Raw genomic sequence first — 22232 nt, forward strand, 5'->3', positions numbered from 1 at the left:
AAATTTTTTTTTTTAAATATACGTTTTATGATTAAATGAAAATTCTTTTTTTTAAGAAATTCCATGTAAAATATAAATTATAAATGACTTAAAATGTTGTCATGAAAATATTCATATTCAAATAAAAATAAATAATACAATAACTTATATTATTTAAAGAAATGCTTTTTATGACGCTTCAAATATTTGACATATTTATTGCATTTTTTCCTTTGGTGAACTTAGTCAGATACTCACGTAATGCGTGGCGATTCCCTGGCAGCAGCAGATGCATACGAGATTCGCTTTCACTGGGACACGTCAGCTGAGCTGATCTTTGGCTGATCTGGAAAAGCGTTTTCACACCGGTCGCCCGCCGCTGCTGAGGCCCAATTCATAAGCGCATTTTCATTGCATTTTCGCACATTCATAACTCTTTAATTAACTATTTTTAACACTTTCGTGGGGTCCGTGGCAATTGCATCCTGCTCGCGGTCATTCGCCGCGATCCGATGCACTTCACGGGTCCACTCACATTTCGCATTCAGCATTTTTCATTTGCACACTGCAAACTCTCTCGCCCGGGGATGAGAAGATGACTTTCATTTGGCCGGACTCCTGGTCAGTGTCTATTTGCGTACTTTTACCTGTCCCAGTCAGTTAGTTAGTCACTTCGGCCTGTTACTTGGTTAGTTGGAGACAGCTGTGGGTCGAGCTACTGGTGTTTGCACGTCGATTCAGTCTGCTGGACGCCATCGGTGTGCTTTTCCACTTGGCCATGGCAACTATTTGTTTGGGTCGCATCTATTTGACAACGCATATAATTTGCGCTATCATCGCAAAGAAGTGCAGACCGCCGCATACCACGCATATTTCTCGCAGATGTATCCGCGACTTTCCCTTTTCTGAATGGGGTTATGATTATTATAATTGGCACTGTCACTGCCTTACCTTCTCGTCGCTGACTTAGCGTTAGCATAGATTCTCTGCCCTCAGAACGTGATCGGCTATTACTCGGAATATGTGCTTATAACAGCACACACAGATAAATTATGAGCCTTACTAATTTATTATTGTAATTTTATTGTAAAGATGAAGGATAGCAAACCCAATACCGAAGGATTCCTCTTCGAGGTTTATGCTCTATTAAAATGTATATGCAGTTTTACTTATTTAAAATACTACAAAAAATATAAATTATTTTATTGGTTTTAATAATATGTCTGATCCATATTAGACAAATTTCGGAAAAAATAAGTGTTATACATATATTCTATAAAATATTCGTTGATTTTATTCGAATTAAGGATCACCAACTAGGAGGAATTAATACATAAGTTTCCTCACTAACTGATAATTCGATATGTTAAATAACTTGATATATTTTTAATACAAATTGTAAAGTTAAAGTTCAAGTTATTTCGGACTTATTTTATTTTTATAGTCTATTGTACAATTTAAAAAAGTATCAAGTTTGTTGTCAAAATCAAAAATTGGAATTAGGGTTATGATGCCGACAAGAAAGGGAAATATATTGATTTTTAACTACAGTAAATCAGTTTTGCAAATTAGCCGTTCGGTTCACACTAGCCGTTCGTTTCAAGCTCTATACTGGGCTTGAAAGGGAAATGCTTTTACTTACTTTTACAAAATCTCATTTTCAATTAAAGCCCAGACAATTAAGATTACGGCTACGATTTTCGGCACTTTTGTCCCGCTCTCTGCCGACCAGGTAAAAGTAGCTGGTTATTTGTTCGCTAGTTTCCCCACCGGCAGGAGACTGCGACTGTTGACAATGTTACATGAACTTCGGGCGAAAGCAGCGCAGCGGCAGCAACAACTTACAAATTACAGTAACAATGCTGTTCCAACTGCCGCTGGTGTACCGCTGCAGCGCGTCCGACGCTAACGGCGACGTCGATGCCGACTGCGCATTACCGTTGGCCGGCCAAACGAAAGACTTAAGCGAGAAACTTGCGCGACTAGTTTAGTGGAACTGCTGCTGGGGCCAGGGGGCGGGTGTGCCGAAGAAATGCTTTCGCAGCAGATGAGCATGCCGATGCCGAAGTCACTGCCACTGCTGCCGTATATAAATTGTCGTGTGCGGTGGAAAATGGTATCATTCAATCCTTAACCGTCTGAGCAGCTATACGGCAGCAGCAGTCAGCCTAGACCGAAAAACACAAAAATAAAGTTTTCCATTTAAGAGAAAGTGCGTTCGCCGCCGAACTACGTGCAAGTGTAGTGTGGATCAACAAAAGGATTATTCAAAGAACCCAAATCTTAAACCGTGCAAGAACAATAAAAAGCAACCAAAAACGCATAATGGCAAGCCATAAAGTTACTTTCGGTGTCTTGTGTCTAGTCGCCTTGAGCGCCGCCCTTCCGGCCGAGGAGACGCGCGGCCACGCCCGCAACGCCATCGGCGGCGAGAATGACATTATGGATAGCATCTACAGCGACTGTCTGCGCAAGGATTCCGTCTCGTGCGTCAAGTACAAGCTGTTCAGCTTCGTAGACAAGGTGCTCGGTGCCCGCGACCAGTTCGCCCTTACCGAAGGAGTTACCGTGGTCCGTTCGCCAGACGCTCCACAACAGGAGGCCGCCCGCTCCATCTCCGCCGACGAGTCGTTCGAGTCCCTGGCTCTGAATCGCATCAGCAGCTTCCTTAACTCGCACACCATCAAGGTGGAGCTGAAGGGGGCCGATATTGTGCAGGCTGTTAGCTCCACCGGCCGTGCCCTCGAGGATGCCTCCGAGTCTCTGTTCGGCTCCAACGACCCCAACGCCCCCGAGGAGAGCCGTGGCAAGAAGAAGAAGGCCGCCAAGATCCTGGGCCCCATCCTCGCCCTGGTCGCCCTGAAGGCCGCCGCTCTGCTGCCCCTGCTGTTGGGCGCCATCGCCCTGATCGCCGGAAAGGCCCTGCTGATTGGTAAGATCGCCCTGGTGCTGTCAGCCGTGATCGGCCTGAAGAAGCTGCTGTCGCAGGAGAAGCACGTGACCTACGAGGTGGTGGCCCACCCACACCACAGCAGCAGCCACTCGACGAGCCACGACTCGTACGGCAGTGGCTACAGCGCTGATGCCGGAGCCTCATCGGCCTCCTACGGCAGCAGCGGTCACGGTGGCTGGGGACGCTCCATCGACGCCCAGGACCTGGCCTATGGTGCCCAGAAGCCCGTGCAGGCCTAAGATCATACTGGATCACACCACACAATCACTCAAGAAGCAAAATCAGAAACGCGAACTCACACGACTTGAGCTGCAGAGCTCGCCTGAGACTCTCGAAGAGGAACACACATTATTTATTGTTCGTTTTAATTAATTTATTAATTTAATTTATTTTATTTATTTCTCCAAGCAATGAAAACGAAAAATAATGAGCCACACACACGCAAGATAATGTTATACCGGACAGACACCAGAATCAGAATCATATATGTTAGTTGTTAAACTAATGACGCTAAAGTTAAGTTTGTAAAAAGAGCAGCCAGCGAGAGTTACCCCACAAGTTGCAAATACTCAGCCTTAAGTCTAAGCTCGCACAGCAGTTCCCGCACCATCAGCCAATCGCTCACCTAACAGATCTATATCTAGTGCACTCTCATCTGTCAGTTTTTACACCTATACCTCTATATAGATCTACATCTACATCTACGTCTCCATCTGTTTCTGTCTCTGTCTTTTTATCTGTGCTTCCATCTTAACCTGCATACTGCCTATACCAAAACTCTGCCGATTGCCATGCAATCGCAGAAGAGTACAAATCCTAACTCTATAATCTATATCTGTACGTTCAACTATACTCTGTCTGTTCAACTATGTTCTTCCCATGCAATTCTAGTCTTACAATACAACAGCACCAGCAACAAGCATGCCTACTATTAGCTTTAACTTACTAGCTCTAACTCTATCGCCTATCTATCTATCTATCAACCTAACTATCTTTCAACTGTCTATCATCTGACAAACTTCCACATCTTCCTTCAATTTCTCGTCTTCAGCTGAGTCATAGTTTTGGTCATTCGCTTGCCATTACTTGCCATAGGTCTCCGAATACACATCGCCGCACCAAACTGAACTCATTTTCCGGCCTTATCTCAGGGCCACTATTTCCTCACTCGACACTCGACTTCCACTTCGACTCTTCAACTTTCTCATTTCTCCTATCTGCCATCTCTTTCTGCTGCCTTTGCATCTGTCACTTTCTAGCGCTCTACTTTCCCAAAAAACTAAGTAAACCCCACTGCTACTTACACATGCACACGCCCAGTGGTTCCCCGTAATGTTAAAAGTATTTTTTTCAATATTTTAACTCCTTAAGCGTACTTTATACATCCGAGCGACTCGAACCGCTTGTCGGCCCAATTGGCGTCGGGCTCACCTGCTCTGTACACCTAAACAGATTTTTAATTATCAACTTAAAAATGCCTCGTTTATGACATTTGGAGGGCCCTCTAGCCAGCGGCTGCAAGTTTCGAGTCGCAGCACGTCGTCTACTTTAATTTAAACAATTTTAGCAAAGTCGTACGGCGATTTCAAAACTTTAAACTTTATAACTCTACATCTAACTCCGGCAACAGTAATAAGATGATGATGAAGACGAAGAAGAAGCGTGAAGCTGCAGATGTGGGCAACTCACACAGATCACAAAACTCACTCACAAAAGAATGTAAATTCCATAGATTACAATCCCCACTCTCTGTCATATATGCATGTCATTAAACACAACAAAATGATGAAAACAAAACAAAAAAAGTTGAAAAACACAGCACGGAAGATTAATAAATAAAAAATCAATGAAAATCAAGACCAGTCTCAATAATTTATGGCATACCACGGGGTGAAAGCGAAACGACAAAACCGAAAGCTCTATGCATAATTCCAAAGACGAAAACTGGCCGTTGACAAGTCCATGTTGGGCCGAAATGCTTTCATTTCAAGTGAAATTGATTTGCGACCCAGTTCCCCCAGCGAATCTTAAAGATCTGCCCGTTAATAGGTGTAAATAATTATGACTCGAGTCTGTCCAAGACAGGTTAACGAAAACCCAATAAATCCCGCTGGTTTCGGACGACCCCAGAAAAAGAAACAGCAACAGAAAAGCCAGTTGAACACCGGCCACCGACAGTGAAAGTAAACAGTTAGGAAACCAAAACAGCAGCCGCCAAGACCCCGAAAACAACCGCGATTGCAATGAAAAGTCTTGGAAATCGAGGCACATGGCCAAGACCAAGAGCGTTTTTCAAGCCGCTCTAAATGTGGCTTTTTCCTCCGCTGCCCAGCGAATGCCCGCAAAAACAAAAGACAGGTTAATGCGCATTAATGTTAACAACTCATTTAAGCAGCTGCCAAGCTTGAGCAAACATTGACTAACCGACCACTGTCAGTCTTTTTCTTCTATTTATTGTGGCGAACGAAAAGCTCACTTAATAAACAGAAAATTAAAAACAGTTTGGGCTGCGCTCGGCTGAAATATATCTCAAAGACCTTTTAATGCCAACAAATGACAGTCGTTGCTTAAAAACGCCGATTAGTGATTTACCTGGATTATTCCTGCTTTTTAGGTTTGGGGTGATTTCGTTTTAATGTTGTATAATAATTACATTAATAATTAAAAATTCTATTCAAAACCTTTCTTGAAATACATAGAAAATATCACTTTCCAATAGTTTTTGCGCTTTCTAATCTATACTGCATTTAGCAGTTATGTCCAAAAGATCCACAATCACTTTACGAAATTGTTAACGTTCTTCGGCTTTTGCCCAGCCTATGTTCGGTTCGGGTAGATTTCATTCACTGCTGCTGAACATGGTAGTATATGCAAATCGACTACCAAAATGAAAGCCCGACTCAGTGATTTGGAGCGAGCAACGGTTGTGCCGCTAAAGAAACATCGCCTCAGCTGCGGCCAAACTGGTGCAGCATCAGCTGCATCGCACCGGCTCAATTTCACATTCTGAAAACCAGATAAAAACCACAAAATTTGCAATAATTCATAAGGCGGTGGGGGGAGGTGGTGGGGGAGAATCGTGCAGAGTGCCCAATTTGAAAGCAATTTCACTGTCACTGGACGGGGGCAGTGGGGGTAAAGCCAAGTAGATGAGATCGGATGTGCTGGAGGTAATGGGGATGCCTGCAAGGGCGTCGTCGCAGCGCAAAATGTGTGCAGAATGCTCAGCGAAATGAAAACGAGTTTAGGCTCCGAAAGCAGGTCACCAGAACGTACACAACAACCATGGGCGGTCCCGGAGCCAAAGTTGATTGTCGGCCTTGCAGTACTGCGCTTTCCAGCAAAACGCAGACAGAAACCAGAAAGTCAGCCAAAATCGGTTGAATCGGAAAATATTCGAAGTGAGGAACCATAGAGCCTTATAATACCACTACCATAATTTTACGCTTCAGCGCGTTTTCCCACACTCGATAGTCGACTGTCTGTCGGCAGACAAACCACGCATCTGAATTTATGATTACACCAATTGTTGCCGAAGTTTTGCTCGCCGGGCATTAAATTAGCTGAGCGCCTCAACGAACTTTTATTGCTTTTGATTAATAAAAGTTAATTGGCCACGAGCCCCGCAAAACTGTGAAACAGTTTGGTCACTCGAGAGCTTTCCGCACGCCTGATTTGCTGCCCCTTCTACTACAGTCGTTTGTGGTCAATTTAAATTACGCTATCCAGTTAACAACAATCGATTGTAGCTGTCGAATGACCGTTGCATCGCCACCACCCCAGCGGTTATGTTGAACATTGCGTGAGGACGTTGATTAGCAGTTCAATTTGCATTGCAGGTGAAGAGCGCCTAATTTCTTTCATAACTATGCACTATGGGAAATTTTACCCCTTTTTCTGGCCAAAACCCATTTTCTGAAAGTCGGAATATTACAATCTCTCGATACGACTTGACACGCGCGAACTGTGTGTGCCTTATTATAATAAAGCATTGTAATCAAAGATATACGCAAACGAAGTAAATGGCAAAACCAACATCGCCATAAAATCAGTTGTTAAAAAACTAGTGTTGTACCAGTAATTTAGTAAAAATGTAAGTTGCCTTACAAAAGTCTTTTTTTATAATGCCTTGAATTTGAAAAGAGATTTCAAGTGATTCCAGCTGATTCTATCAATAAAATGTATCTCATGTTGAATCAGTTGTTTTTTGCTAAGATTAGAAAAAGCATACAAAATTAGAGAAAGCCTTTACGAAAATAAATAATATAAATATAAGGGACGGTGCCACGCCCATAGTTTTTGGGGTACGCATAGATTTGGTGTAGTGCAAATTTAATGCAAAAAAATAAACTAAATATCATTCTTCGTTCTGGAATTATAAACTATAATAAATAGAGGGGGCCAACTAGTGTAACCCAATAAAAAAAAAACAAACCTAATATCTCTCCTTCTTCTGCAGATATTAATTTTATTAAATGTTTGTATTTGAATTCGAAATCTTTTTGACAAATATCGAGGGAAACAAATAGCAATAATGACGTCACTTAAACATCCCCTACCTCCATATCACTATTTTACAACATTAAGCATATAACAATATATGGCTGCTACCAACTATTTCATGTCGGTTTGGCTCCGATTGCCAATTTTTAACAATTTTAATTATTCCAAACGCCACCTGTCGGCCATTTACCAAACCAAATGTTGAAAAATGTTAAACTTTCCTCGGCCTTCGTTGAGTGCGATCAAGTTCGTGTCTCGACTCTTTCGTTGAAGGAGAACCACTCTTTTCCGCAGCGCCGAAAAGTAAGCAATAAAAATATGGTTTTCAAGTGTACAAGAAAAAAGAAAAGTTTTCGAGAAAATTGGGTGCAGACAGTGAATCTGTCCCAAAAGAATTATTAAAAAAACCGAAAATGCATATGTTAACGGTCTAGTAAGTCGGACGCAGAGACAGAGAAGAATGGCCATGGCAATGGCAACGGCAGTCACGCACGAGCTCAATAGCTTAGAACGGGCAGAAAAGTGGGAATATATGTAATTGCTAACGAAACTGCATTTCGGCGGCTTTCGCAGCGAAATCACGAAAGCGCAGCCCCGCTGGCCAACAGCATCTGGCTAATTGCCGTGATATTTAGACTAAGACAAAGCATGTGCTTTTGTGTTTTTTCAATTTCAGGCAGCTGGCCGACATGCGATTTATCCGCTACAGGTATAAAATGCATAAGACCCACCGGGCAGCACTCAGTTGAGCACCTAAAGAGCAGCGCCCGGCGTCTTGTCCCCAGTGTATGCCTCATCTCAAGGATCGCCCAAGGATCCTCATCTCGTCCAGCGTCCAACAGCAATACTCAGCACAGTCATGATCAAGTACGTGTGGCATGTGGCTGCTCTGATGATCGTCTTCTGTTGGCTCTCCAGTGCACGCAGTGCCACCTACCAACATCAGAACCCAAACAGTCTCAGCTCAGCTCCTCGGCCTCAAGCCCAAAGCAGTAACCCCGAAATCGGTTATACGGGCTTCTGGAAGGACATGTCGCTGGTCTATCGCATCTACCAGCAGTGCTCGGGCGATACCATGTCCGTTTGCCTAAAGGTTAAACTGCTTACCGGCTTGGAGAAGGCCTTCCGATCGGCAAAGTCTCTCCCGCTCATGGAGGGCATTCAGTTCGTCAGTTCTGGTATCAAAAGTGAGGAGACCAAAAGAGCTACTGTCAGCGAAAAAGACATTGAAGCCGTCTTGCCGAGAAGCGTGGACGCCAAGGAGCAGGTCCTAAACAACATGATCCTAAAGCGGGTGGGCAACTTCCTACAGGATCACACGCTGCAGGTGAGTGTAGTTTGCGACACAGGCAATACTGTTGATAATAACTTCAATTAAAAGCTAAAAATAAGGACAACTTCAGGCTTATTTGTTTGAAAAATGCTAAAGATATTCAAGAGTAAAAAAAATAATTATTTTTGGTTATTAAAAGGATACTGTTTTAAATTTATACTTACTAAAATACATGACTTACTCAAAAACCATAACAATAGTGGATTACTTTCGCCTTCTCTGTTACTCTTCCCCCAAAGTTTTTCTTTGGCATTCATTTATTTACATCCAAAATTAAGTAATATGGCAATTTCGTAATAAGCCAATTAAGGAAATTCTATTGTTTTCCGTGTAATTTAATATTTCAAATATTTCTTCAAAATATGTAAACTCAATAAAATGTCTTAATCTTGATATTTTAATTCACATTTTTATACATTTTACATCAAAATTTTACAGGTAAAATTCGACAACGAGGCAAATTCGGTGGAGGGTCGCAAAAAAAAGGAAAAGAAGGGTAACGGCGCCATGATCATGATCCCCCTTCTGCTGGGCGGCACCATTGTGCCCCTGGCCTACGGTGCCTTGGCCATGTTGGCGGGAAAGGCGCTGATCGTGTCCAAGCTGGCCCTGGTCCTGGCCTCAATCATCGGTATCAAGAAGCTGCTGAGTGGAGGCGGCGGCGGAAAGGAGTCCTCCCACGAGGTGGTCGTCTCCTCGGGAGGCCATTCCGGCTGGGGTCGGGAGCTGGACACTGCCTACAGCGGATGGAAGCCGGCGGCCAAGGAGTCGACGGGCAGCGCCAAGAGCCTGTGAGCTTGCATTTGCATTTGGGAAGAGGAGTAGCTCGAGATTGGAGATTCTCGGGAGATTATCGTGGAGAGTGAACCAAAGAATCAAACGCCGCACGAACTGTCTGACTAATGTCTAGTTTAATTCACCTAATCGATCCTTAATTTAACGAACTAAATGTGTGTGTTAGGTTTAAGTAAGCCCTAATTAAATAGAGTAAATTTTGATACCCGAAATTCGCAAATTGATTAGTTATTTATGGTGTCGCAGCCGCTCCCCGAACATTAATTTATGATGAAAATTAAAGTATCATGGAAACGGGCTTACATGCGTGCTACTGGCACGCTTTCTACCAATGAATTGTTTATGTAAGAATACGCTAAAAAGAATTTTACTAAGTAACTATCTGATACCCGTTACTCAGCTAGTGGAAGTACGAAGGACAATTTTCCACACTGATAGCCGTTGGCGGATTGTGGGAGTTAGAGTGGGAGTTAGAGTGGGCGTGGCAACATGAAGCAACAACCTGTCGCTGGGTCTATGTCTCTAGAATCTGTATGCTTAATCTCAACCTTCTAGCTTTTATAGTCCCTGAGATCTCGACGTTCATACGGACAAACGGACGGACAGGGCCCGATCGACTCGACTATTGATTCTGATCAAGAATATATATACTTTATATACTTTTTTAATGGATTTTATATGTAAAAATACAATAAAAAAAGTTTTCTAAGTAGGTATTAAAAATCCATTGCTTTAATGCTGTATAGATCGCTTGATATCGATTTTAGTATTGTTTTCATATTCTTCGCTTCTCTATTATTCGACAAAAAGGATTTTCTTGCTTTCATTGTCATTCAAATAATTTCCCTATAAATTCCACAATGCAGAGATTGACTTCAACTGCAGTTTTCTGTTGGCCTGAATTGGCTGAATGCAATATTCATAGATAAAATATTGCTCGGTACTTGGGCTCTTGGCTCTGATGTTTTCCCTCTCTGACCATTGTTGTGGCTGCCTTCTTTGGTATGCGACAATTTCACTTTGGAGGCACTACACGAAATATTAATGAGCTGCTGCTCCTCAGTGTAGAACGTTGAACCTGGCCAACGACGTTCCCAGGCCGCTCGCCCCATTATTCAGTTTGTTAGTTGTGGGCGCCCTTTGCAGTCGCAACACTGACGTCAGAGGGGACTTTCATTAATTGAAAATTACCCAAGCGCACCACGGCAGAGGCGTGTAAACAGCGCCGGCCTGTAAACTCAAGCCGGAGCTGAGCTGGGCTGAACCAAGCTGCCTTAACCCGGAATTCCATTCCAGCCAAGCGGAATGAAAGTGAAACTTTGAAAAGGTGTCAATTTTGAAGATGCCACTGAAAAGGGTTGGGGCTGCTAAGCGGGTGGTGCCGAAATTGGGGATTGTTTGCCTTGAGTGTGCGATGCTTTAAGGCGCTTTTATCTCTAGAGCGAATATTTCGCATGCCTATTTGGGTCAGCCAGTGAAATGGCCAACTACGAGCAAAGAGGACAACAGAAGATAGCCTGCGAATTTATTAAGCACACTCAATTGAAAAAGAAAAATTACTTTTCCCTTTTAAAGTTTAAAAAAATTATATATTTTATTTCTCAATAAAACCACAACATACATTTTTATTTTGTTTCAATATTGCATCACTCAATGTTTAAAGTTGCATTTGTAGAAATTATAGCAATTAAGTTACTTTTTCACTTTCGTTGCGCACGCACAATGCTAATATATTTGTTGAATATATGTATATTTCGCTTGCGTCATATTGACTGTATAATACTCTAACTGGGATTTAAAAAGGTAATATGTTAATATATTTTCTTAGTCTTCAAATACATCAAACAAATTGACAATAAGTGGAATAATTAAAATTGCCAGACAGAGACTAAGCGATTTTTAAAGGTCTGTCCAATTAGCTTCACCCACTCATCAAGTATTTTCTGTAAAATAATGTAAGAAAGGGCATTAGATAAAACACATCACAACGTGACAGTGACAGTATTCCATCAACGGATTTTGGGCTCATTTTGCCGCTTTGGATAATCGTCTGCGAAATGTCGAGTGGCTTTGCATCTAGATGTGAGCTGTGTGCTTTGTATCTGTGAAGTTGTTTTCGGCAGCATGCAAGTCTGTGGAGTAGCTTTCTTTCGTGGCACTTGCTCGTCTAATGCGTGAATTACCAGCTAACGATGAGCGATGGACGATAGAGTGATGTGGCGGGAGGCAAACGTGTGGCAATTTTTGAGTGCTGCAAATTAAAGCGACATAATGCCAATGAAACTCTCGTGCGACAGTCGCTGTGCATCCGTCGGCGACGATCGGATTGGCATACAAAACTGCAGATACATTATGCGAAATGCCCGCTCGAGGCACAAACACATAAATAAATTAAAGTGAAATTTCCTCGACCGTGCCGCCGCAGCGCCAGCAAACTAGTTAATTTTCTATTTTACTCCAATTCGAGTGGCTGTTGCTTTCGACCATCGCCGGCCATCTTAAATGGCGCTCTTCATTAACCACCCACCGCCCACCCCCGCTCGGTAATCTGGTATGTGTGTGCAGTCTGTGTGTGGGCAACTGCAATTTGAAATGAAACCGCTGCTGCCGGCACTTTCTGCTGCACTCAAGATTTACACAGTGCTGAAAGTGTGTCATCATCAGGTGCCTCAAAATCTTTACCACTTTACAGCTCGTTACAATTTAGCTAGGTCTACAAAGTAATCAAATAGTTCACAACTAAATACGGTCATTTAACCTATAGAATATGCAAAGGAATTGAAAAATTAGGAAAATAGAGGCAAGCGACTAGTTAGTAATAATTATCTCACATTATTTTAAAGGTCTTTCAAAGTAATTTGTGTCAAAACATAAAATGAAGGTATCTTTGTATTGGGAAAACTCTGTTTATTTTATGCCCTTTAGCTAAGCTGATATCAGTATGTATGGTTTGATCAAATTGAACTTAATTTGCCAGTTATATCCAGCCTCTAACTCATGCTAGCTCTTTATTGCTCTTTAGTAAAAACAAAAATCCCTCCATTTAAACGTAAAACATATTGTAAAGCTTACTGAGTTTATCCAGGTAATGTGTAGTTGCAGCCTTTTATACGAATCGTATTGCTATAACCCTTAAACCATTAAGGATTAAGTTTCTCACATTTCCAAATGCTGACGATAGTCCTATCTCTTTAATTTACAATGGTTTCCCTTAAATCGACACGTAATGCTAGGAAAAGAGCTGGCCGATCTATCTATTAGGCCCCTGAGCAATTGGCCTTCTCCTTGTGGCAGGCAAACAGCTAACTGCCGCCGAAGTGTGTTGACAAACAACAACTGCCAATCCGACGAGCTCTGCCGGCGTAAACGGCGACCGCGGCCACTGCGGCGCACCTGTCCAGATGTCGCTGCCGCGCCTTGGATGGCCACCAAGACTGAGCGACTCCGAGTGCGACTTCGGCTGCAACCTGGCCAGGTTCGTGGTCGGGTTGTTTATTTAAATTCTAAGCTCGGCTACTGTGTCCGAGGAGCCAAGCGGGCGGCCGGGGGGACGGGACCACTTGCGGAGCGCTAAAGCGTCAACGTTGTCGTTGTCGTCGCTGCTGGCCAACGCTGCCGCCGCTCTGCTGGCCGGGAATAAAACTCGATCCGCGTGCGTCTTCTAGCCACAGTTTACCGGTTGCCTTCTGACCGACAGATCGAACACGCCAATCGAGCGCAGTGCACTTAATCAAGTGAACACACACACATCCCCGAATCGCCAGGAAGTGGCAGGATATCAAATCAGCAAGGCAGTGTCGAGTGTTTGTGCTAATCATTCAAAAAATAAATACGAAAAAGGAAATACCCATCCCGAGCCATGTTCAAGTTTGTGTGCCTTTTTGCGCTGATTGCCTCCACGGCGGCGGCTACCTCGGAAGCGGACAGCCTGCTGACCAGCGCCTTGAAGATGGTCAAGGACTGTGGCGAGCGGTCCATGGTCTTGTGCATGAAGGTAAAGCATTCAGTGGCCAGTAACCCAAGAGAAACCTATCCTAATTCCTGATCAACCCAAAGGAGCGAGCCCTGCACTACTTCGATGCCGAGAACGGGGATGTGCGGCTCACCGAGGGCATTGCCCTGGTCAAGACCGATGAGATCCCGGTTGGTCGGTCGCTCAACGAGATGCAACTGCCCGAGGAGGTCGAAGCCCGGGAGGCCGAGGTGGACTCTCTGCTGGTGGAGCGCGTTGCCCGCTTCTTCGGCACCCACACACTGCAGTTCAAGGTGCCCAAAGACTCCATCCAGGACATGCAGCGCGCCCTCGAGGAATGTGAGTATCTAGCTAGTATCCATCAAATCCCACATAAATTACAGTTCTGGTCGGCCAAGACATTGCCTATTTGGGTTAGTAATGCAAGCGACCAGTTCGGGCAGATGGCTCTGGCGCAAATCCTGTTTTCACTGTTAAGTCGCCGCTATATCGAGGTCATCCTGTGATGTAGCCATATGCCCACATATCCACATGGCCATATAGCGGTGCATTGACAGCTGGTTATCCAGATAGTTAGCTATTAATTACACTTTAGTCAGGCAGTTAGCAAGGCTTACTTTCTTTTTGTGCGCAGAGGCTGCAATTTCCGATTTCCAATTTCTAAGCGCCGCCACATAGAAAGCGGTCGATCCTGTTCGCTGTCTAATTATCTGTGCTCCAGTTGCTAATGAGCGGTCAGCTCCGCTCCAGGGAAAGTAATGCAAATCAAATCTCAAATTACTATATCGCTCACTCTCTTCAGCTCGCGGCAAGAAGAAGGAGAAAAAGAAGTACCTGATGCCACTGCTAATGCTCTTCAAGCTGAAGATGGCCGCCCTGCTGCCCCTGGCCATTGGCTTCCTGGCCCTGATCTCCTTCAAGGCCCTGGTCATCGGCAAGATCGCTCTGCTGCTTTCCGGAATCATCGGTCTAAAGAAGCTGCTCGAATCCAAGAAGGAGAACTACGAGGTGGTGGCGCACCCGCACTACGAGCACGAGCACAGCTACGGCCGCTCGCTGCCAGCTGACGACTCCCAGGCCCAGCAGCTGGCCTACGCGGCGTATAAGCAATAAGCTGAAGCCAAATATGCTGAATGCTGAGGCAACCGTAATCAGTGCAATACTCGGAGGGCCGTCTAATTTATCTATTTATTTAATTTATTTGTATAGCATAGTTCATGCCAAGCTTACACACTTAAGGCGCCATCAAGAGAAATAGAAGGAAAGCTAACTCCCGAACCCACACAAATAGGTCTAAGGAATCAGCAGCAGGGGGCTACCGCCAGAGGGGAGCATCTGGCATCGTTCAATCTAATCTTAAAAATGACTGCCACTCTTGTATTAATACTCAGAGCTTTATTGTTTAAAACTCTACGCTTAACTCAACTCAACTGAACTCTTAACTAAACTATTAAACTAAACTGCCTAACTCTGAACCGCCACTAGGCGCAGAAAACGCCCCACTGGTCAAGCCCCTCAACACAAATCAATAAAAGAAATGCCGCATTTATCTCGAACATGTGTATAGCTGTTTCATTCGAATATCGCTCATACGCAGCGAAGTGCTTTCACTCTTTCACCGGCTAAGGCGAACTGGGCCAGCTATATCAATTGCATGGGCGACACACAAAATCACGGAGCAAGATCGTCGGATTTCACTTGGGCCAGCCAATCAGCCAGGCGTAAAGCGCTTCAAAGCCTCATCCTCGGTCTCGGTCAGTCATTTATAAACATATATATCCAATGTCGCTCCAGAAACTGGCTCACATCTCGGCATCTCGGGAAAATCTAATGAAAGTTGCGACCTGCTTTTTGGTTTTTTTTCTTCGCATTCGCAGTGCAACACGTACGCCCCAAACAAATTGGGTGTGCGGATAGGAGCGTGGATTCCAGTTCCAACTGGGAGCACGCCCCGCAGCTGCAATTTATGGCCGTTACCAGGCATCGCCATTCGGCATATAAATGGCCAAAGCCGACAAAACTCAAAGCTCAAAATGGCCAAAAGGCCTGCCCGGCGCATCGTATGACTTTTTTTTTGCTAACTATTTGTAAACAACTGCAGGCAGCTGGCAGTGAATTTCAAGTATTGGCGGTGAAAGTGTTTATTAATACAATTTCTTTTTTGTCCCTGCGCTTCGCAATTGGAAATTTATTCGCTGTCGGCCATTGCCCGCCACCTTTGCAATAAAAGAAAACAAACTTTTATAAAATTACCAAAGTTGTCGGCGACAACGGCGGAGACTAAAACGTATTTCCAGGTCAAAAATTCTTGAAAATTATCTAGGTGGTGCGAATAACTTGAAAGCAGTCTAAACTTCTCTAAACTTTAACTGCTCGATGTCTACTTAGTTGTCTCAGGGCAAGTAGGATCTTCTTGAGTTCGCCAAAGGTCTTGGGGTGTTAAGTTGTCAGGGAATTTCTTATTCAAATCTCTCCCACAGCATAGACCGCGAAAATGCTCACCTGTTTTTGCTGCTATTACAGTCAAGGCTCTTGACGTGCTGGCATCACTAATCCAAAGTCTCAACTCTTACCGGCTTCGCCTAAAAGTTTGCTAGGACTTAACTGTCGATCTCAGCTAGATTATTTACAACTTTTCTATGCCGTTTAGCTTCATTGTGAAATTGGTTTATATATTAATCATAAAAAGGAAAACCTTCATTTTTGTTCTCCAAGTAGTAATCTTGTTATTTACACTTTTTCGATAGATGACAACAAATTATTTAATGTTTTAAAAATAAATTCAAATACTATTAAATGCAATATGGTCATGAGACTTGAAAGAGGAAAGAGAAACTACTAATATTATTTTACCAACAGAAAAATCCATATACATTTGTAGTCCATTAAAATATACCGTCCAAACCTATTTAGGGAATTCCATTGTATATAACAATGTTTTCCTAATTGACCTGTGGCAATTTTCAAGTTTTTCTTGTAAACGATGGAACATTTTCTAAGCGTCTCCGTTTATTTAATTGACTTGCATTAGCAATGGTAATTGTAGATTTTCCGCGGGGTCCAAACGGTGGCGCCTCCGAGTATTTCATAATTGCTGTGGAAATACAATAACCGCTTACATAATGGCCGAAATGTGCGAAAAATTGGCCACAAGTCGACGCAGCTTTGGGTCGTGTGCACTGACCATGACCATGCCGGCTTAAATAAGAAGCGGCCCAAGACGAAGATCCACTGTTTGGCGTTGATGTACAACAATTTCCGTTATTGGGCCATGTGCAAAAAACAGCGCGTAAACTGAATGGGAGCAGATTTGACCAAAAGACCAGTTGATTATTGTATAACAAGATGTGGCGGATATAAAACCCAAGGGTCAGTTGACCAGCGGGCTCAGTTGAGATCAAAACACTCGACCATTATGTCGCCACTGGATATCGTTTTGCTTCTGGTTAGTTTCCACCAAGTCATTGGCAGTGACTTTTCCGTCATGAGCTCGGAGTTCAAGCAGTGTGTTCGTGGATCCCAAAAACCTAAGATTAGTGAATGTCTGGGAAGATCAGCTCTGAACTTCATCCAGAGATTGGATGAGACCGATAACGTAAAATTCGTGGAGGATTTTGTGACTGTGAAAAGTGAAGCAGCTGCAGTCAGATCTCTGTCAAATGTGCTCGACACGGATCCAGTGGACTTCCGTGGTATCCTGGAGAATGCTGGCGCAGTGATGGGTCAACGAAGTATGGAGTGGCATATGGATGGCCTTTATCCCGGACTTATGTTCAAAATTGGTCCCACAGCGGATGCGAATAGTGTGGCCGAGTTCGTCCTCGATGGAGGGACGCAGGGAGAGCGGCAATTTGGAATTGAGGATCCCTCAACCGGTAAGACTTCACTGAATCGGAACAAATTTAAGAGAAATAGATATTGGATTACTTATTTATTAGGACACTGTGTGCTTAATTTATAAAACTAAACGACAGGATGGGTATCAGGTATAGCTGCAGTGGCTTTTTGTACCATAATAGCAAAATGGATATATATTTATTTATTGTTATCGTATGTAACCAAATTTGAAAATTTGACTGAAATAGAATGGATTTTATAAAGTGTTCAGAACATTCATTTAAGTATAAGTCCTATCCTTTATGTTGTTTTAATTGAAGCACGTATGCAAGCCAAAAACATTATACATTATTTAGATCATTAAAATCTGGTCGATATTAAATTTTCTTTAACAAATATTTATAATTGTATTTTCAGGACGCGTCTTGGCCAAGCAGTATTTGCTTCCCTTTCTCCTGGGCTTAAAATTCAATCTGGTTGCTCTAGTACCCTTGATATTTGCTGGCATATGTCTACTGCTTAAGAAGTCATTATTTTTGGTAAAGCTGGCAATATATGTGAGCAGCTTCTTGGGACTGGGTGGAATCGTGGGTGGACTGGGAGGGTTAGGTGGTTTTGGAGGTGCCAGCTTTAGCGGTGCGAACTTTGGTTTCGGTGGTTTTAACGGCCACCGTCCCATCGGCCAATTTCCCGGAAAGACTACAGTATTTGGCCAGGGCCAAGATGAGTTCCACCACCAGTACGATGTGCACGAACCATCTCCATATCGTCGTAGTGAGCGAAAAGTAAGATTCGAGCAGCCTCGAATGGCAGAAACGCCTGGCAAAGCACCTCTAGTCAACGCCAAACCAACCAGCCAAGACCGTTTTTATGACTTTGAAAACCAACGCAGGCCAAGTAACAAGCTATTGGCAGCCAGTGTGGAGCAGGAAGGTGAACTTCTGTTGAGAAACTTCCAGGATCCCCACCGAATGGAGGGCTGGCAGGCGGTTGACGTGAGATCGCTATAGGGCAAGAAGTTTACACTGGACGAAATGTACAATTTTTGTATTCGAAAGTCAAAGGGCGATGTGTGGGGTATTTATAATCCTTCTTTCTGTGTAAATGAAATATGATTATTCTTAACAAACTTTTCCCACAGATAAACTATCTTAATTTTTTACTATGTTTAATGTGGACAATTAATTAAAAACGTAATATTTATATTTATAAATAAATATTCGCACAAATATTTATTAAAAATATTTTGCCGAATATATTCGAAGTAATATCTGACTACCTTCTTAAAAAACTTAGCACACCCTTGGCCTTATTCACAATAGAATAAATATGGTCTGAAAAAGTAACTTTATGCTCCAGAACATCAAGATTATTAGCCCGTGTTATTCTGTCCAAAGAGCACCCACTTAGAGTGTAAGTCGCGTGTCTTGGTTTGACACGACAAAATGACATAGCCATTTAAGTTTAGTAAGTCATTACGGCACCATATTTGGAAGCTATCTAGATCGGATTGTAAGACCGAATGGCAAGAAATGTCCTTATACTTCAGGCATAATTTAATATCGTCTGCGGACATAAGTACAGGCGAAGGTTTTATTACTAAGGGAAGGTCGTTAATAAATAAGTGAAAAATAAGGTGAAAAGGAGCGGACCAAGTTGGCTCCCTTGTGGGATGCCGGATGTGACTCGGAGAATACAAGAAAGAGAATTTTTAAAGAGACTCGATGCGTCCTGCCATTTAGAAAACTTAAAATTTAATTTAGAAGATCAACAGATCAACAACCTAATAAATCAAGTTTCCTAACCAAAAGTGAATGATTTACAGAGTGAAATGCTTTTCAAAAGTCAGTGCAGATGACATATGTTTGAATATTATTTTTTAAGTCCTGTATAACGAAGGAAGTTATCTCCCAAAAGTTAGTGGTTGTTGATCTGCGTTTTATAAAACTGTGCTGACATGGTTATATAATGGACCTACAAAGTAGCTGCAAATGCCGACCAATTAGAGATGCCTCTGTGTTTGCTTGCATCTAATTTGTACCCTTTTTTATGGAAAGGGATCACAAAGGACTTTTTCCATATATGGGGGAACTGTGAAGATTTCAGCGATAAGGTAAAAAGTTTCAGTAGAGGCTTTCACAAGGGTTCCGCACAGAACCTACAACCTAACACCATTTCGACAGACTTGCCAGAGTCTAAGCTTTACAACAGCTGAATATTGTTAAACGCTAACGCATATTCGAGACTTTGCTTTTGTTATACATTCATATGCTTTATTACCTTATACATTTATATGCTATCGAAATTATAAAACTGTTTCGGATCCTCTGCTAACTGGAACTTTCAACGGCTTAAATAGTTCTTGTAACACAGCATTAGGCACGGCAAAATGTAACTAAGCACCTAAATATTTGAAAAGATAGGCTGAGAACCGGTATCTAAAAATGGTCGATATAGTCAACTCCTAGAAGGTTTGTTGGAGATAAACGGATAGTACATCGGAACACAAGAGTTAACAAATTATTTAATTGAGGCATAACAAATATTTATGTCATCTGCCATAATAGTAGTCGATTTACCCGACTATGTGTTACCCGTTACTCAGCTAGTGGAAGTGCGAAGGAAAATGTTTAGTTTTTTTGCCACGCCCACCCTAACGCCCACAAACCGCCCAAAACTGCCACGCCCATACTTTTAAAAAATATTGTGAAATTTTTTCACATTTTGGTTCGTCTTGTAAATTTAACTCTATATACCAAAAATCTTTTTGCCACGCCCACTCTAACGCCCACAAACCGCCTAAAACGGTCAGTGTTGTAATTTCTCTTCGCACCTTCACCAGCTGAGTAACGGGTATCAGATAGTCGGGGAACCCGACTATAGCTTTCTATCTTGTTTTAAAATTGTTATATACTTTTTAAGTAAATTAGAAAAACATAGAATGCATTTAAAATTGTTTTTAATATATTTAAGATATCTTTTTTATTATACCCGTTACTCGTAGAGTAAAAGGGTATACTAGATTCGTTGAAAAGTATGTAACAGGCAGAAGGAAGCGCTTCCGACCATTAGAGTATATATATTCTTGATCAGGATCAATAGCCGAGTCGATCTGGCCATGTCCGTCCGTCTGTCTGTCCGTCCGTATGAACGTCGAGATCTCAGGCACTATAGAAGCTAGAAAGTTGAGAGAAAGCATACAGACTCCAGAGATATAGACGCAACGCAAGTTTATTGACCCATGTTGCCACGCCCACTCTAACGCCCACAAACCGCCCAAAACTGCCACGCCTACACTTTTGAAAAATGTTTAGATATTTTTTCATTTTCTTATTAGTATTGCAATTTTCTATCGATCTGCAGAAAAACTTGTTGCCACGCCCACCCTAACGCCCACAAACCGGCCAAAACTGCCACGCCCACACTTTTCAAAAATGTTTTAATATTTTTTCATTTTTGTATTAGTTTTGTAAATTTTTATCGATTTGCTAAAAAACTTTTTGCCACGCCCACTCTAACGCCCACAAACCGTCAAAAACTGTCAGTGATGAAGACTCTTCTTCACACTTCCACTAGCTGAGTAACGGGTATCAGATAGTCGGGGAACTCGACTATAGCGTTCTCTCTTGTTTTTTAAATAAGTTTCAAACTTAACAAAATATCTTCACTAAGGTTACAAAATGTACATATTCTTTTTATATGAAAAACTTAATTACCTAACTTAAATTTAATAGTTGAATAAGTCAAAAACAATTTTTTAAATGAATATGCTGTTCTAGCAGCTTTCGTCTGTTGGCCATTATATGTTATATGCTTTGCACATCCTTCCATTTTTCGTTTAACTTATAATACTGTGACATATTTTCAACTTGTACAGATGATATAAAATAAATTTTAAGACCATTTACGTTGTTTTTCGCACATGGATCAAATGAGAATGCATTAGGTAACACTATGTTTTTTGATTTTGTTATTTGCCACAATTTTCTTTTAATTACGGCTCCAACTTTGTCATCAGCTCCCTTTCCGTGAGAACTGGCAAAAAAATTCCATTCAACATTTGCACAACCAATTTGGTTTAAAATGTCGGTCAAACTGCTTAAAATTTACTTTTTTTTTTACTTATGAGATTCAAAACGAAAAAAAAGCATTCATGTTTGTTATGCGTGAGTTTATCACCTGGTTTTAAATGATGACAGCTTAGCTTCTATTTCATTTATTAAATTAGATACAGTTGACGTTGTATTCGAACGCACTATATTATTGTCAATTTTATCAACCATTTTTCCAATTCATCTTCCATATTCGTCAAATATGCAAGGGAAATTAGTTCATCTTGTATATTTGTTAGACACTTCTAACAATTGCTTGACATGCAGTATTCGTTTTGAATATCGCAGCAAACTGCTTTAAGAAATGTTTCAAAATTGCTGGGAAAAGATGGAATCGCATTGGAGCAACTTTGCAAAAGATAATTGAGTGCGACTCCTTTTGTCGTATGCGATCATATTTTCGTTTTTCCTCAATAATTTTGTTATCACCCTCCCTTTCCACGTGATTAATAAAATTTTTTACTTACCATGTCGCACGCGACTCACTTTAAACAATTTTCAAAGACAACGATGAGCGTAGTATATGTCCAAATATATGTTTAAACACAAGCTTCGAAGATCACTGGACAAGAACTTTAGGCGCACTGATAACAAATGTTCTTTTTCGATGTCGCACGCAACATATTAGAAACTGATAAGTCCATGAGAAATTTACCGTAATTAGCTATCGCATCGTTTCATTCATATTTTGAACATATTCCTTAACTATATACCTAGATGTAAAATAGGGAATATCGATTCATAGCG

At 42.1% G+C, this 22232-nt stretch overlaps 4 protein-coding genes across 4 annotated transcripts; all 4 read left to right on the top strand.

Moving 5' to 3' along the window:
• Nucleotides 1-2304: 2304 nt before the first annotated feature.
• Nucleotides 2305-3171, top strand: LOC122621498. The gene has a single exon (XM_043799364.1). It carries the CDS (start codon nt 2305-2307, stop codon nt 3169-3171), a length of 867 nt encoding a protein of 288 aa, XP_043655299.1.
• A 5030-nt stretch (nt 3172-8201) lies between these two features.
• On the top strand, nt 8202-9563 carry LOC122621825. Its single transcript, XM_043799816.1, has 2 exons — nt 8202-8762; nt 9207-9563. Exons 1-2 carry the CDS (start codon nt 8295-8297, stop codon nt 9561-9563), a joined length of 825 nt encoding a protein of 274 aa, XP_043655751.1. The 5' UTR covers nt 8202-8294.
• Nucleotides 9564-13274: 3711 nt separating this feature from the next.
• On the top strand, nt 13275-14901 carry LOC122621678. The gene is made up of 3 exons (XM_043799627.1): nt 13275-13557; nt 13620-13875; nt 14339-14901. Exons 1-3 carry the CDS (start codon nt 13423-13425, stop codon nt 14647-14649), a joined length of 702 nt encoding a protein of 233 aa, XP_043655562.1. The 5' UTR covers nt 13275-13422; the 3' UTR covers nt 14650-14901.
• A 2050-nt stretch (nt 14902-16951) lies between these two features.
• On the top strand, nt 16952-18383 carry LOC122621835. The gene is made up of 2 exons (XM_043799825.1): nt 16952-17411; nt 17791-18383. Exons 1-2 carry the CDS (start codon nt 16952-16954, stop codon nt 18381-18383), a joined length of 1053 nt encoding a protein of 350 aa, XP_043655760.1.
• The last annotated feature ends 3849 nt before the right edge of the window (nt 18384-22232 follow it).

The sequence above is a fragment of the Drosophila teissieri genome, chromosome 3R (assembly GCF_016746235.2).
Source record: "Drosophila teissieri strain GT53w chromosome 3R, Prin_Dtei_1.1, whole genome shotgun sequence".
NCBI lineage: Eukaryota > Metazoa > Arthropoda > Insecta > Diptera > Drosophilidae > Drosophila > Drosophila teissieri.